Source organism: Dermacentor andersoni, chromosome 4, assembly GCF_023375885.2.
Source record: "Dermacentor andersoni chromosome 4, qqDerAnde1_hic_scaffold, whole genome shotgun sequence".
NCBI classification, from domain to species: Eukaryota; Metazoa; Arthropoda; class Arachnida; order Ixodida; family Ixodidae; genus Dermacentor; species Dermacentor andersoni.
Window position 1 is genome coordinate 68,221,074 of NC_092817.1, and position 17,678 is coordinate 68,238,751.

Genomic DNA, 17,678 nt, shown 5'->3' on the forward strand with positions numbered 1-17,678 from the left:
TTCAAAGTCACACCTTCATGAAAGCACGTGGTGCATCAGTTCGCGATACAGAGCGAATATTCAAAATACTTAATGTGTGATGTGTCGAAGCACTGACCCGTTAAGATAACCTTACAAAAAAAATTAGCTTTGTATACTGATAAGATAGAAGTTTGCCACAAACGCTCGCAAAAGTGTCTACTTGAGAAATATAAACAGATTAACGCCGCTTCGTCACATCTACGGTTTTACTTCGGGGCTGTCTGGCGAAATAATGCTGCTGCAGTGACAAAGATTGCGTAACTGTCGTATAATTCTTACATTATTTCTGAAAAGATCACCTCCGAGATACCTGTAAGCTCAGGCCAAGACTTTCATGTGTGCAATATACGAGGTACATGCGACACTGAAGGTTCCTAATAAATGATGCTGTTCATAAGTATCAGACTGAAGCGCTACCTAGTAGTATGGAGGTGCAGCCTCAACCGAGCGGGACACTGTGTTGGCCGCAAACAAAGTCTTGACTGCAGCAACTCTGAATCCCAGGCTACGTGCTTAGGCATCACTTCAATTTTCTGCGCCACCTCGCCTCGAGATCCTTATAGCAGCAATATACACGTGCATAGTTATTCGCACTTATAACGGCGTTATTTGTGCTATCTAGCCCTCTTGGTAGCTTTGATTACCTTTCTGCGAGATAAGAGGTCTTGTTGCTCTTAATTCATTACATTTTGTCACACTGCTACCAACTTACAAATTTACCATGAACCAAACATAATTTAGTACTAAGAGACAGCTTCAGCTTTAAGATCTAAACTCTGGTCATGTAATGCTTCTGAAGCCCCAACCAGCAAACTTCAGCCACGGCTATTCTGCTCCTCGTCTTTTCCCGCTAGCCGCGTCACTACTGAGATTGCCTTCTAGCGCGGCTTACGTCAGCAGTCGCCACATGACTAACCTATTAACTTTGACACGAATGCTCAAGGGGCAGACAACTTCTGTTGCGCATATACTGTCTTGTACGCCTGCCTGCCATTCGCGCTCACAAATGTAGGCTAAGCCCAAGGTTTCCTATTTAGAGTTTGTCCTTTGGTGCGGTTCTTTTTGTAAATTGAACTGTCACTTTCTAAGCACGTGACACACAATAGAACAGACACAATAGCCGCGTCAAATAAACCACGGGCAACCGCTGCACTTGCACCCTCTTTTTCTTTAACTGCGGTGCGACCCGTCATTGACGTCAACTTGACATCGCGTCAGACTCCTTGAAGACCTAAAGAGTTATTGACTCGCACTCACGGACTTTTTCAGCCACGACAAAAGGTTAAAGCCCCGGAAGGCGGGCGACTATGGAAAAAAAGGGCTGAACGTAAAGCTCGGCGCAACATGCTTGGACCAAGGCAGGAAAGAGAAGGAAATAAAAGGACCGAAAAATACAAGGAAAGAAAAGAGAAGAGAAAAGAAGTAAGCGTGGAACAGGCGCTGAAGTCAAGGCGTCGTTCGCATGGAAGAAAAAGAAAGCGAGATCTCGCTCACTTAGCCTTGACTTGGCTTCTCGCACCGCGTTGTTGATGTCCGAGTACTTGATGCAGACCTGTTCGTGTGGACCTGCGCTCACGAACGACCTGCGAAGTTAAAGACGTTGAGGCACGAAGCCGCGCTCCGCAATAAACTTTCTTGGCGTAACCAAATGAGCATAAACGAATAACAGACAAAGAAGAAAAGAAAGATAAACGGACGTGAACGGCGAGAGCAGCGGTCAGTTCCAGAGTTGCACTTCCAAAAGTTCTTTGTTTGCTTTTGCTTCTCAAAATTTCATCCTTAATGGTGCCCCGCAAAGCTCTACATCGGTCGCTTAGCAGGCTGTTTGCCCGGCGGCTGCAAGTCTCAAGTCCGCGAATTCCAGCCAATGCGAGAAAGCACCTTCAACCTTCTGTCCTGTATTCTACGTATAGGTGTGAGGCAGTGTAAAAGCTAGCGCATTGCTGTGAGCCAATCAGAGGCCGATTTCGTAGAGCTGCAGCCCTAGTGCCGACCAGTCCCTTTTGGTGACCCTCTGGCACTCTGTGCACTCTTTCTCTGTGCACGACATAGCACAGGGAAAGCAGTGCCTCACTGTTTTTTAGTATGGGTAAATCGTTGCTGCCAGGAATTTTTCACTGCGGGTCCTTTGAACGCGTGTCAAAATAGCAGCCCCCAGTGACAGATGTTCCAGCATACAAGTTCCTTTCGTCCCGTCTGCTTCCACCGCTTTCCACCACATCGACAAGCAGTCAAAGGCTGCAATAATACAAGTTTATCAGGAGCAGAAGTGAGCAATCAAGGTGATCGATCTAGAGTATGGCCTTTATTCGCACGTAAAGATATCAACGTCTTGTAAGCTCTCTGCTCTTTTCCCTACCTTGAACAAGCTTTTGTCACCTTCGCGTGCGCGAAGAAACCACGTTGTTAGCTTTTAGGGCACTAATTATTGTTGGTGAAAATAAATAAATGTTACCGGTACGAAAAACCCGCGATTCTAATATATATTTGACGGATAGAAACACCATTCAGTCAGTCACAAATGACCGTTGTCGCAAGGGCCAACGACAAGATAGCCAATGAACTGGTTTATATTAAACCATACATATGTGGCTACTGCTTTACAAGTTAGTTTCCTGCTTGGTACTGGTTTCCGCAACCGCTACACCGTTTTAGTGAGGGGGATATAACTAACCCCCTGGTGTTGGTTTCTCACACCGCTCTTTTTCACACCCACTTGTTTTGCGTATTATTGAATGAAGCCATTGTTTCCTTTGTTTGGCCCTTTCAAGGTCGAGAACAATGGTCCCCTGATGGGCCTTTCATCGGTCCACAAATGACGCAATACCCAAGACTTAAGTGTTAATCGTTGCAGCCTTGCACCGAGCGGGGGGAACCTTTTTGTATACTTTTTTTCGATGCCCGGCTATGCCGTCACAACCCACATGCGTCAGTAGGGGGACCGCAAGGCGCAATATGGCGCCGTGTTTTTCGTGATTTGTTACTGCATATAACCCTATTATCGTAAGTCAGAGTTACTAGTTTTGAAACAGTGCATATGCTGTAAACGTCTGCTGCTGGTATGCAAGATAGCAAAGAATACTGAATAATTACTATTGCTGAAAGGCTGGCTGTCGGTTTCGGCTGAACCCGCTTCACGTAGGCGGCTTATTTCACGTAGATGGAGAAAGTGACCTTTGAAGCTTCTTCATTTAATCGAGCTTAGCTGCCCAGCATAGCTTCTCATAACCACAGAGATAAGCGCACGAGCTTTGCTCCACAAGTCATTTGCACCATACTCGTATGCCGGAGCCAGCTGACAAAACAAAACTTGCTTCTGCGCACGGGCTGCTGCAAGAAGGCCGGTCATTGCTGCACGTGCGTATATGTATGCAATGAAAGCGCCGGCTGCATTGAGCGATACGGCTCGTGTCGCGATCTTCGGCTGCTATTTGGCAGCATAGCAAATGCTGATGATGGGCATCTAGCAGGAACTTCATCCGTCGGAATGGTTTTAAACCACTCTGTCATAGAGTACCAACTCCTGGAGACGCAAAAAGCAAAATCACACGAATCAGACGAGCACGTTCTATACTTGACTTGCCTTGAAATTCGCCGCGTCGTAATATCTTACAATGCGGTTCAAAGTCATTGTGACTGAATTTATCCTCAGCATTCTGAGAAACTTCAGTGAAGAACTACATGTATACACAACACTGTTAAGGTGACATGTGCAAGGAGAAAATGTCCCTCTTTTACAAAAGTTCGGCAGCAAATGTGCAACAGCAAAATATGCGAAAGCAAAGCACTGGGTGCTTTAGTACATGACACCAACTTTTGTCTAGGGAGTAAATTTCATGCACTAGACAGAAATGTCATTTCATACTTAGAAATAGCAGCATTATCTATTTCCGATGGCATGAATCTGTTAGCCCTTTTCTCAACTTTGATAAAAGGCAGCGAGTTTCCTACGTGGCAAACGCAAAAGTTACACAGCGAACATCTGATGCACTGTATTAGAAGAGTCTTGTCCACTTCTTAAACCAAGCTATGTGCTCTGATACCAGTTCAGATTAATATAATGTATAGCACACAGACAAAGCAATAAAGTGCGCTAGATTAGCGAGTGGTAAATGTCGGTAAAATAATAGATTGTCCGCAATAAAATATTAATAGTCTTATTCGCCATAAAAGCTTTCACAAAACCAGCATTGCACAACTGTGCAACAATATAATATAATATAATAAGCACACACTTTATGTGACGTATGCGCTGTTGTATCGGCGTCCCACTGAGTCTTGGGTGTACCTGCTGTTCAAATTGTTTTGCTAAGTCCAGATATAGGGCCAATGAACGCGCTTGGCTGAAAGTGAATAGAGAAAGGCCATGCCTATTTTCCCGCCACTTTCCGTCTAATGGTCAAGCGACCGATTCATGCGTGATCTTCTTTCACCCACACCAAAGTCATGAGGTTCTTCAACAAAAAAACCACGCATTGCATAGCAAAGCTGGCTTGAACACTTGAAGAACTTTCAAAATATGCAAGAATAAAAGGAGTAAGGAGCAACGAGGAACCGAAGCTACTCACGTCTTGAAGGCTTCGAAAAAATCCTTAAACTGGACCGCCGGCGTCCGTCCGACGCCGTGCACGTAGTGCCTGTGTAGTAGGAGTGCACAGTCTGACGACGTCAGCGTCACATGGCCGCCGATGAAATTCCCGTCACCCCCAAACATGTCGATGCCAGCAGCTTCGTGTGGACACCGGAGCAAGAGAAATCTGTCAGAAACATAGAAATACAAGGATTCCGTTGATAAGTATTCACTGAGGAGAATATTGATGGGAAACCATAATTGGACATTTTTCATAAAGTTGCGTTGATACAGCGTCATCAGCAGCCAGAAAAATTACAATGTCGCCGTTGTTTAAACCAGTCTGTTCGCCAAAGGAGCTGTAGTAGACAATGGCCAGGGCGCCTTTCAAAAATGCAGAAAAAGAAGAGCTTACACGAGAGTCTGTTCGCTCAGTCCTAACATTTCTCTCAGCCTTCGCTATTAGCTGAGCGGCCATTGCTGAGCAGGAAAAGCTGACTGATGGCGTGTTACCGCGAACGTTTACTATAGTTACGGCAAATAAACACACAAATAAAAAGTCACGAACGGCCCAGGTGCTCCGGCTTAAATTGAGGTTTTCGGCGCATATTCAATTACATGGGGGCTGTAGATTTGTTCGGATTGTTCCTCTTTTTCCAACCTGTGTTTGGCTGAAATGTAGCGAAATTTCAATAAGGGTGACATTCCGACGAGAACAGAATACGACCGGTAACCAAGTCGACTTTCCCATGTTCTTCAAGATAACACCATAGCTGCTTAACAACAGGTTTGCATCACCAACATTTAAATTACTAAAAGCTAGGGCCGCTTTCACGCTAGTGCAATCAAGTGCAACGCCAGTGCATTGAAGTGCAATTAAGGCTTATAAACGCCGTCGGGAGTGCCAGCACTTTATGACCCTGTCGCCGATGTCCGCAATGACCACCGAGACCACTATCCCTATACTAAGGGCAAACACCTGCATGTAACAAAATTTTTCAGGAGAAGCGATAAGACCGCAACGACTACGCGGTTATAACGCTAGGACTGCTGCAAAATCATTAAAATATGTTTGTAGAGAACACGCAAGAGAATGCCTGGAGATTTATTTCTTCGAGTTTGTACATCGCGATCGTTTATTGCATGATATGTGCTACAGACACGTTGGGCGAGCTCGGCGGCAACCTCAATAATGTCGCTGATGTGTTTCTCACCGCTAATGAGTGCCTGGTGCCAGACCATTAAGCCAGTTTGCGACCCGAAGACACTAAGCCAGCAGCGACTCATACCTGTAGCAAGTCGTTAGCCCTTAACGCACTGCTTCGTTCCAGGCGTTGTAGTCGAAACTAATGACGCGGCATCAGTGTCTACAATGAAAAATATGTCATCCAAAGCACGTGTAGGTATGCTCATTTCGCGTGCAACCTACGCCTGCATGCATATTTGGGCTGTCTGGAAATACTTTTTGTGGACTATAGCCGGTCTGCAGGTAGTTGGTGATGTATAGCCTTTATCTGTTCCATTGCGCTTTGAAGCCTTTCCGACTCTTCTTTGACCACGTGTGGATGGCGATGCATTTGTTCGTCACCGTTTACTCAAAACAATATGTGCCGTTGCGTTTCAGGTGCGTCCTGTATTCTATTAAGCTCTACAATGGATTTGCCAATGACATCCAAACCATCATCAGACATGGCAGGGAGAAGCTTTGTAGGGATGTGAAGTGACCGCATGTTGTAGCTCTAGTAGAATGTTCTGTGTCATGCGCGATTTACGTAATCATATAATTTTCTGTTAGTTTTCCCTGTTGCCACGTTTATTTACATCAAACCCGATCTTTTTTAACGGGCATACAAGATGGTGTAACCTTATAGGCTAGCTGGTTCATATCACGGAAGGGACAAAGAGCACAAAATAACTTGGATAAAACTTGCCAGGGCCTTGGCTTTGGTGATTAGGTGATGTGCAATCTTCTACGTACAGCACACACACAAAAAACTAGACATAAAGAAAGAACACAGCGCTGCACAGCACGATGTTTTGTACTGCTGTCATTCTTGCTTTGGGTCTCCACCTTGTGTGAGCTGTATATATAAAAACGTTGACAAGTCGACTAAAGGTACAGCCCAGGCGCGGACTATCAACGATCTTCGTTTACTACGTCACGGAATGAGTAAGAAATTGCACGTGACTTTGCCCGCGAGCACAAAAACAAAAAATAAAAAATGAAGACTCGATAAAATAAGATAAGACTCGCGAATCCCCCAGAGTAAGTAAGCACCACTGCCTCACAGGGACGTTCAGCATCATCATCATCAAGGAGGATTTGTATTCATCGTCTTGTATACGTCTTTGCGCTGTTCATCCCTTCTGCATGATTACTTTCTGCTTCGGGATGTAGGAACGTGAAATCAGAATGCGCATGTGGGCTTGAAATCATCGTGCGGATAAATGCAGTTTATACCTTCACTCACAATTTATGAGGTGTCCTTGGTCAATTGCTTGATTGGTAACTTGCTAGCCCACTGCGCGTAATAAAATTTCTAAGCGGAAGCACGAATATTGGTTGGCCCGTCCTCACAATTTCAAACAATAACCGCTTTAAAATTTTCAAGCGCCAGTAAAGCTCCAGCTTTTCATGAAAACGAGCAAAACCTTCACTTGAAAGTATATGTGCACGTTAATGATTAGCTTAATATATTACAATAATGGAACAAACACTTTCTGACAGTAGTTGACAGTGTATAATTGCGTGATGGAAAGCTGCACGTCAAGTATTTCGTAAGGAGGTAACGCTTTTGAAAGAAGCGTGCCTGATATCTTTTTTTCTACGCAGCAGCTTCAGAACACCTTCGTTTTCTTTAGAAAGCAGGGCCGGTATTCACGAAGAGCTCTTATGCTAGAATTTTCTGTAAAAAAAAATTCCAGCCAATTTTTATATGGGACATATTATTAACGAATGCGGCCAGCTAATGGCAAAAATAAAGAAAACACTTACGAACAAGGAGATTCGTGAATTCGACCCCAGATCACTTCAATTCCGCCTGCTCTCTTTCTTTGTCTCTCTTTCTTTTTGCTTGTTGCTGCTGAGCAGAACAATAAAATGGCTATAGTGGCGTGTATTCCGGCTGTATTCTCGGCTGCATTCTCGCGTCGATATGCGCAAATTTTAGAGCAGCGCTAAATGACATAACAGAGAAAAGAACACATGGACGAGAGGATAGCCTCCATGGCCTCGTTATACCTACTGATCAGAAATCGGGTGAAATAAGAAAACAGCCAACAAAGAACATTCATAAAAATAGGCTAAGTAGTAGTTTCGCCACATATCTGGATACGACAGCTTCTCGCGGAAGAACATTAAAACACAATGAAATCATAGAATACGGTTGTTTTCGTTTTTGATCTAGTTTGGAAAATTTGCCAACATAATGAGGTACATTGGGCTTAAGTTGCAGTCTCCTTCTTGAGATGAAAAGTATTGCTTGTCAAAGTTCATCTGGCGCCCTCTACAGTTCTATTTCGCTGCTAATTTACCTATCACGCGGCGTCTTCATTACGGCTAACCTGTGCATGCCCTGCTCACCGCACGCTCATCAGCTGCTGACGTTTAGATGTCGGCTATATGTTTGAGTGATGCGTTCAACATTCGTCAGATGGTGCCATCGAAGGAGCTCTTCCGTTTTCCTAAGTGCTCAGAAAATAAGGTCGTTGCAGGCGTCGAGAAGCTGTCAAGTTTTTTGACGCCTGCATTAAAAGCAATTTCTTGGGCTTGTAATTTCGCTTCTAGAAGAGCTGGCTTCATCGAATTAGAAAAATGAGTTTGTGTAGTAGTCCTTAAAACGCTGAGCCACGTATCGAAGCTTCCTGACAACTTTTTCTACTGCAACCTCTCAGGTCGTTGATGAATTGAATTTTGCGCAACTGCATTCACCGATATTTCCATTTTCAGTGTTGATAACGGATCCCCTCTGCCTTTCCACTTTCACAGGAGTGATAAGGAAAAGGCAAGGAAGTTAACCAGGCTGGACCCGATAGGCTACCCTGCAATTAGACAGTGTAAAGTGGGACTGAAAGGTGAGTATAAGCAGACAAAGAATACGTTCACAGAGAATGTGCTGGTGAGCGAGGTGGTTATACATGATTACAACGAAGGCACCAAATAAAACAACGCACGAAGGAATGAGGCACGAAACAACCACGTAGGTGCACTAACAACTGAGCTTTTTATTTTTTGACACAGGAATAAATAGCTGCTGTCAAGGATCAAAGCAACAAGAACAAGCAGGGCCGTCATCTGCATCGCACAAGGAAACCACGATACGAACAACTTCTAAGTGCCGCTCCCAAGATACGCCAGTTCCTTTGTCGATAGAAGAACCGAGGCTTCACTGATACAATCATCAGCACGCTTCTTCATTTCAAGCGCTTCCAATATCTCCCTTGTCAGTTGATCGATCATCAGCTCTGCTCAAAACGCAAGTTCTATCAAAATCTGGAATGCAAAATCTGGAAGCGCTCCGGTCACATTAGTGCTCATTGTAAGGCTCACAAGTGCATCCCAGAACTGATGGGTGACTTCAATGCCAGGGTAGGCAAGAAGCAGGCTGGAGACAAGTCAGTGGGAGATATGGCATAGGGTCTAGGAATAGCAGGGGAGAGTTATTAGTAGAGTTTGCGGAACGGAATAATATGCGGATAATGAATACTTTCTTCCGCAAGCGGTATAGCCGAAAGTGCACGTGGAGGAGCCCGAATGGCGAGACTAGAAATGAAATAGACTTCATACTCTGCGCTAACCCTGGTATCATACAAGATGTGGACGTCCTCGGCAAGGTACGCTGCACTGGCCATAGGATGGTAAGAACTCGAATTAGCCTAGACTTGAGGAGGGAACAGAAGAAACTGGTACATAAGAAGCTGATCAAGGAGTTAGCGGTAAGAAGGAAAATAGAGGAATTCCGGATCCAGCTACAGAACAGGTATTCGGCTTTACCTCAGGAAGAGGACCTTAGTGTTGAAGCAATGAACGACAATATTGCGAGCTTCATTCAAGAGTGTGCAATAGAAGTCGGTGGTAACTTCGTTAGACAGGATACCAGTAAGCTACCGCAGCAGACGAAGGACCTTATTAAGAAACGCAAATGTATAAACGCGTCTGACCCTACAGCTAGAATAGAACTGCCAGAACTTTCGAAGTTAATCAACAAGCGTAAGACAGTTGACATAAGGAAGTATAATATGGATAGAATTGAACATGCTCTCAGGAACGGAGGAAGCCTAAAAGCAGTGAAGAAGAAACTAGGAATTGGCAAGAATCAGATGTATGCGTTAAGAAACAAAGCCTGCATAATCATTGCTAATATGGATGAGATAGTTCAAGTGGCTGAGGAGTTCTATAGAGATTTATGCAGTACCAGTGGCCACCACGACGATAATGGAAGAGAGAATAGTCTAGAGGAACTTGAAATCCCACAAGTAACGCCGGAAGAAGTAAAGAAAGCCTTGGCAGCTATGCAAAGGGGGAAGGCAGCTGGAGAGGATCAGGTAACAGCAGATTTGTTGAAGGATGGCGGGCAGATTGTTCTAGAAAAACTGGCCACCCTGTATACGCAATGCCTCATGACCTCGAGCGTACCGGAATCTTGGAATAACGCCAACATAAGGGACGCGAAAGACTTGAAAAATTATACACCGATCGGCTTACTGTCCATTGCCTACAAAGTATTTACTAAGGTAATCGCAAATAGAATCAGGAACACCTTAGACTTCTGTTAACCAAAGGACCAGGCAGAATTTCGTAAAGGCTACTCAACAATAGAGCATATTCACACTATCAATCACGTGACAGAAAAATGTGCGGAATAAAACTAATCCTTATATATATATATATATCTTTCATTGATTACGAGAAAGTGTTTGATTCATTCGTAACCTCAGCAGTCATGCAGGATTACGGAATCAGGTTGTAGACGAGCCGTATGTAAAAATACTGAAAGATATCTATAGTGGCTCCACAGCCACCGTAGTCCTCCATAAAGAAAGCAACAAAATCCCAATAAAGAAGGGCGTCAGGCAGGGAGATGCGATATCTCCAATGCTATTCACAGCGTGTTTACAGGAGGTATTCAGAGACCTGGATTGGGAAGAATCGCTGATAAGAGTTAATGGAGAATACCTTAGTAACTTGCGATTCGCTGAAGATATTGCCTTGCTTTGTAACTCAGGGGACCAATTACAATGCATGCTCACTGACCTGGTTAGGCAAAGCAGAAGGATGGGTCTAAAAATTAATTTGCAGAAAACTAAAGTAATGTTTAACACTCTCGGAAAAGAACAGCAGTTTACAATAGGTAGCGAGGCACTGGAAGCGGTAAGGGAATACACCTACTTAGGGCAGGTAGTGACCGCGGACCCGGATCGTGAGACTGAAATAATCAGAAGAATAAGAATGGGCTGGGGTGCGTTTGGCAGGCATTCTCAGATCATGAACAGCAGGTTGCCATTATCTCTCAAGAGAAAAGTGTATAACAGCTGTGTCTTACCAGTACTCACGTACGGGGCAGAAACCTGGAGGCTTACGAAAAGGGTTCTACTTAAATTGAGGACGACGCAACGAGCTATGGAAAGAAGAATGATGGTTGTAACGTTAAGGGATTAGAAAAGAGTAGATTGGGTGAGGGAACAAACGCGAGTTAATGACATCTTAGTTGAAATAAAGAAAAAGAAATGGGCATGAGCAGGACATGTAATGAGGGGGGAAGATAAGCGATGGCCATTAACGGCTACAGACTGGATTCCAAGAGAAGGGAAGCATAGCAGGGGGCGGGAGAAAGTTAGGTGGGCGGATGAGATTCAGAAGTTTGGAGGGACAACATGGCCACAATTAGCACATCACCGGGGTAGTTGGAAAAATATGGGAGAGGCCTTTGCCCTGCAGTGAGCGTAACCAGGATGATGATGATGGTGACGCACAGCTGCGTCATCTGCTGAGTACGATGACAGAGAATCTAAAACCCTTGTATAGGCTTCTCTAAACTCCCGCATTCTATAACCTGGATCCTGATGGCAACGAAAATTGTGGTAACATGTATTTTACTGGAAATGAGAGCAATATGGCCCTAACGCAAGCCTGCACAAGATGGAGGCATGAACCGTGTTAAACCGTGAGCGAACAAGTGCCGTCCAGTGTTACTTGGAGCTTAGAAAGATACAGAGCAAGATTCACTTTTTTTTTTATTGGATTAGCATTCTTTGCGCACTTCATGCACTTTCTGGGGCTTCCTATTTACGTATATAATAGTTTTCCTCCAACCTGGGTCACTGGGTAGTTCGTGGTCGAATGGGCAACTCATCGGGCTGCTGTGCTGAGGGAACAGGGTTTGAAACCAACCATCGGAACAATGTGGTCACTGAGTATGAGGTCCTGGGTATGTGTCGATGTCCATTGAACCTCTTTGATGCCAACTAGGCAAGTGGCAACAATCTGCACCTGGGTATGTGCTGAACTTGAATGAACCTGTTTGACGTGAGCCTGTGTCACTCGGTATGTGCATTAGGGTATGTGCCACTCTTCAATTAACTTTGCTGACACCTACTTGATATAGTATGTGCCAACGGTTTTGTGCCGTTCTTAAATGAACCCCTTTGACGCCAACTTGGGTCACTGGATATGTGTCCGTTCTTCAAACACAAAATACTTTGAAGCCTCAGCGGTGGTGGGCGGTACCAAACCTCTGTTATATATACAGGGTCTTTATTTTTAGACTATACAGATTTTTTAATAAAAAAGCTATGTCCGTTACACACCTGTCGTCTTCGCACACGAGCTCTATGGCGAGGTGGAAATACTTTGCCGCGGCTTAAGTTACTCTGAAAATATTAATGAAGAAAAATGTGTTCATTAACTTATTTATTATTAACTTGACGACAGTTGTTTACATGTAAAACTTGTAGGGCGTCACCATTTATGGCATACCACTTTTTTTAGAAATTTCACAATTTCATGTAATTTGAGATATTCAACATCGAAATTGAAGGCCGATCGAGACTACGCACTATCGAGACGGAGCGAGTCCCGCTGCGCGTCAGACGGCAACGCTATGTAAAGTGCGGGTGGAGCGAAGTTCGAAGGATACGATGCCGCGGCAAATCAGGACTGACCCGACACACCGCAGCACATGCTTGCCTGGCAGGCATACGGTTTCAGTAGCTGCCACGACTGGCCCAGACGTTCAATTTCAAACTTCTTCGCGCTTGTCGTCGCGGGGCGTTCTGGTCTCGTTTCTACCGGGCCCGCTTTTCCTGCGCTACCGAGGCGCCCGGTTTTGATATTGCCTGGATTTACCGTTGAAATTAGATTATAAATACCTCGAATTAGGTACGATTTTCAAGATCCTTAAATATGAGGGTCTATTAGAATGTGATTGCCTACCAATTCGTCATTTAAACAACTGCCCCTAGGACACTAATAAAAATGTCAATTAATAAATGGTTGTTCATTATTCTTCTGAAGCTCACGTTATTAGCGGCAATGTATCTCCACCTCGCCTAGGAGCGCCGTTGCAGACACGCCACGGCCACTGCGCTCATAGCCTTCTGATAAAAAGTCTGTATTAGGACAATCTTCTATGAATATGTATTGACACGTGTGCTTATTTATCCTTTTTCTACGGACTGCATTTCACCCGCTAACAACTTAATGTTATCCCTGATAGCAAGACGTGCCTGCGCAATCTTGAACTTACTCGAATGGTATCATCGATTTTATCGGTTGCATGTGTACTCGCCGAACTTTGTGTAATGAGATTGTATGCGCTACACGAATTGTGTAGCGCCTCCCGAAAGGCACGCGTGCACCAGCGATTAAGGTGCAACGTTCAACGAGTTATGCATAGCGGCCGATGCGCTTGATCCACGCGCAGATCAAATTTCGACGATCGCCGACTGTGCTCGCCTCGATCACTGTGCTTCGAGTGTCACTTGCTTTGGTGGGCACAGGTGCGACCAATAAAAAGTTTGTTACGTGATTCACAGTTCTGCTATACTGCATTCTTCACCGCCACAATAATGTGACAATACTCACACACGCACCTCACGCGGACTTCTCGGCAGTGCCGCTAGATGGCGCATTTCGACAGTGGTGCTACGCAGTGTCGCTACACCACGCCAATGCTAATCGCATCCTGAAATGAGTTTTTTTTTTTTTTTTTTTGTCGGAAACGATTTCATCTGACGGCACCCGCACTTTCATTTCTTTCGCTTTCGTTTTCTGTCCGGCGGCACCTGTGCGAAGGAACCGCATCTGCGCGAGTGCGAAGGCCTGTTTGAATTTTTCGTTTGACTTGTATCCTTCCCACGCTTTCAGCATCTGCACCGTAATACGGCCACAAGCATCAGTCCACCAGTGTTCGGCTAAGTGCTACGCCCAGTTCCCGCGTGATACTTTCGGAAACGTAACATCGACGCTGACCGCGCAAATTGTTGTCAAGGTCCAACGTTTGCGGATTGGTATATGCAACGGCACTCTTTCTGGGCATTTCGGTCAAATTGATGCCTGGAAGCTTGCGCGAATTGCGGGTTGTGCGGCCTAGCCTCATCCTGTCTCAGTGCTTATTATTTTGTCATTCCTGCATTTCTTATCTTTCCTCCCCCTTCCTCCAGCAACAAAGGCACACACTTGATTCGTGACTTGTTTCTGCGTCCTTCCTCGCCACTTCCTATCGCGTAGACCACCGGCGAGAAGTTGTTTTCACTGTAGTTTGTACAGTTCTTGTTTTCCTTTTGTTTATTAAGACACAGAGCGAGCATCTACCAAGGCTGCTCGCCAGCTCGTTGTCTAGCCACGCATGTGCTGTTACAGGCGCTGCTGAGCACGACAGCTTCAGTTTCACTTGGCTGATCGAAGTGTGCGAAAAATGCACCGAAAAAAAAAGTGCCACGAAGTAGTGACCAAAGCACAAAGGCATTATCGAGCCCGCCGGCACCACTCCCTTCGATCGCATTCCTGCCAAAAAACCAGTTCCGAAACAATGCTGACAATCTTCAGAGCCGCCTGTCTTCGGTGAAGGAGAACGGGCGGAAATGCGGTTATCGGCTTAAACGCAGTTGCGCTAGTATCCCTCCGCAGAAACACCTGAAAAAGCGTGCGCACGCGCATGAGCTTGCAGTGCCCTCTGTCCAGAGCCCCATCTGATGCTGTAGAGGCAGCGTTTACGTAACTCCTTCATTGCATTAGCTGTTTATTATATAATCGTCTAAATTATCTGTCCGAGAGGCAATCCTTTTGTTCAGCAACACATCACATCGCCCGTGCGGCCACAGTTGAAAAATCACTAGGTGCCCGTAAAAGCGATACGTTAAATTTTGGCTATCCGGCTCAGCTGATCACAGAGGGTGTGCATGACAGAGTAACGGTCTGAACACCATCTGTGTTTGAAAAGGGGATAGTTCCACAGTGATTCTCAGAAGAAGCTGTATCTGCACGATCGGGTCAAATGATGGCGTTGTTTAGACGTGCCCACTGAGAAATCACTTTGCCACTTCTTTTTAAAAGTTGGTAATGTTGTACTGCTTGACATGCAAAGTGTTTGGGGCAGAAAGATTGCCTGCACTTTAAGCTGGTGACTGACCGATTGCTAGAAACTTCTTCCTGACGCTTTATGAATGAGTTTCGGTTAAAATTATGATCCGCTTCATTCAAGGCTCTCGATGAACGAATCAATGAACCTCTATGTACTACCGGTATGATTACGAGTTCTTGAACTGTTGGTGCTATACAATGCACTTGTAGGAACGGAGGGCCCAGAAAGAACTGCCATTTATTAAACAGGCGACTGCGTTGACGTCGCGGCTACCATCGTCGAGCCCATATGCCTGATGGCGGTAGTCCAGACTTTTCTTCCATCACCGCGGCGCTCTATGAGTACTATCCACTACACACTCTTTTCAGTTAAACTGTCATATACATTGTAAGAAGGACCAGGGCACCAAGAAACTGAAGGTTTTAATCAAGCCGCGGAGCAGGAGCATCACACGTCCCTTCATGCAAGAAGAGCAGACTTGTTCGGGTGTAGCCTTTCGTATATAAGGACATCTGCATGGTTGGAATTGTAACGATACTTGAAGCCCGGTCGGACAACATTTGGGAGATAGCGAAGGACTTCCCTCGCCGGGTGTGATAAAAACACGATGCGAAAAATAAAAAAAGACTGCACTAAGTCTTTTACTTGATATCTTTGGCAAGGTAGTAGCTAAGAACGTGGACAAGATTGTCTGGCACACACATGATTGGTTTCATCGGGGACGTATGTTGTGATTAGGTGGTCGTGAGCAGTGTTCGCAGTTGATTGATTTACTCGATGATTTTGGTTCTGCGCGCAGCTTTCACCTCCAGCTTGCCGTCATTCACGCATTCCAACGCAAGCGAAAGTAAATTGCTCTGGCGTTGGTTTGGAGGCCTTTACTTATGTGGATGTTAATTTTGCACGCATTCGTATCACGGAAAGAATGCACGCAAAAACTAAGAAAGTCCTTCTCAATTGCAGTAGCCACAGTACGCTTTCTATGAGAGAAACATTAGAATTTGAAAACAGCCTTCAGCTGTCACTACGTTAGCAGCTTTCAGTAAATATCACCCTGAGTAATCGGATAAGTGTGATATAATGTAATGTAACGTGTTGTATAAGTGACAAATGTAATTGGTATAACAGTGTACGTTGTACTGTGGTTCCCTGAGGCACAAGTGTATTGAAGCGAGCATAAAATGACTTCTAAACGGTAAAATGTTTTATGTGATATTTTCTTCTTTATCGTAAATTACTGTACAGCATCAACACTCAATCTAATTTTAGTTCTTTGTGTACACTGCAGTGGGTATGTTTTGCTGCTACGAGTAATAAAACATGGCTTCCGGCTTCCGTAAAATAACGAGCTTTACTTTGGGTCTACCGCCATCATAAAAAAAAGAGTACGCCATGCGCCAGTTGCACAGCAGTGACAACTCCATAAAATAACACTGGCAGTAAGCATACTTCTACCATAAGTTATAGTTCCAATATGCATGGTTCCCATTGTGTCAATCAGGATAATTCTACTAGCCTCAATAAGTCTTTATGGCGTGGCGCAAACGTGATTGCGATTTCGCACATGCGACGTACGTCGTAGGTGCGTCAAGTGAGCGGTTGACCCCTTGGTTAGGGCAGATTGTTTTAGGAGTGGGGGGGGGGGGGGGGGGTACACTGAACTTTTTTGCGAAACCAAACCTATGATGTGAACGAGCAACCAATAACGACGTCAGGGAAATTGTGGCATGCTTGTTTTCTTTTCTTTATCATAGAGCGATGAGTTGAAACACAAAAATATCTCTCCAAAACAATTTCTAGTTTTACTATGTTTTCACCGAAGTCGACTCAATAATCTTGCGCTAACAATCCTCCAGTTTCGCACTAGGTATTCCCACGTGCGAACATTGAAGCTGCCGCCATCGGTGCATGTGAAACGGCAATGCGAAGTCCACATTTCTCGAAATTGCGGCTGCTATATTATATATCCTGTTGCATCCGGCTGTTATATTTATATTGTCTTGAATTCCAATGAGCTCCTTTCCCTAAGAGTGGGCAATTGACGCTTTACGCTGAACATACGTGCGCGTACATAAAAACCACTTACGGCGCTCCACGTCTTCCCAGCGCCAGTAGCTACAGCTTCCTTGTTTCCGCAGCCTTAAAGAGCACGCTAAGGTCACTCTCGATCTCACATTTCCAAGGAGATCGCGAGCCATTGTTGGCAGGGCTCGTTGTCTCGCTGCCCTCACCCCTTTTTTGGCGCCGCTGCAAGGATCCGTGGTGTCGTTGAGAAATAAAACGATGAAGGCTCTTCCACAGCGCTCTGGCCATCTGTCCACGAATTCTCTGGATGCCATAAAAGGGCGCGCTAATACCTCGGTTACACTTCCAGCGCGCATGCTCGCTTCACAACTTCTGTGAAAGGGCGTGCCCTGCACGCGTCGGTTTGAGTCACTCCGGGCGGCGTTGCATTGTCAGAGCTGCTCGTCACACAGCCCATGGATTCAGTTTGTCTCTGACCAGCC

General features: G+C 45.1%; 1 protein-coding gene across 1 annotated transcript in view; it reads right to left on the reverse strand.

Moving 5' to 3' along the window:
* Positions 1 to 17,678, reverse strand: part of LOC126536242 (salivary peroxidase/catechol oxidase-like) — a 147,925-nt gene that overhangs the window by 63,564 nt on the left and 66,683 nt on the right. The window contains exons 2-3 of the mRNA XM_050183135.2: positions 4,590 to 4,778; positions 1,516 to 1,604 (exon numbers count right to left, since the gene is read on the reverse strand). Of these exons, the coding sequence (XP_050039092.1) occupies positions 1,516 to 1,604; positions 4,590 to 4,778 (278 nt within the window). The remainder of the gene's footprint in view (positions 1 to 1,515; positions 1,605 to 4,589; positions 4,779 to 17,678) is intronic.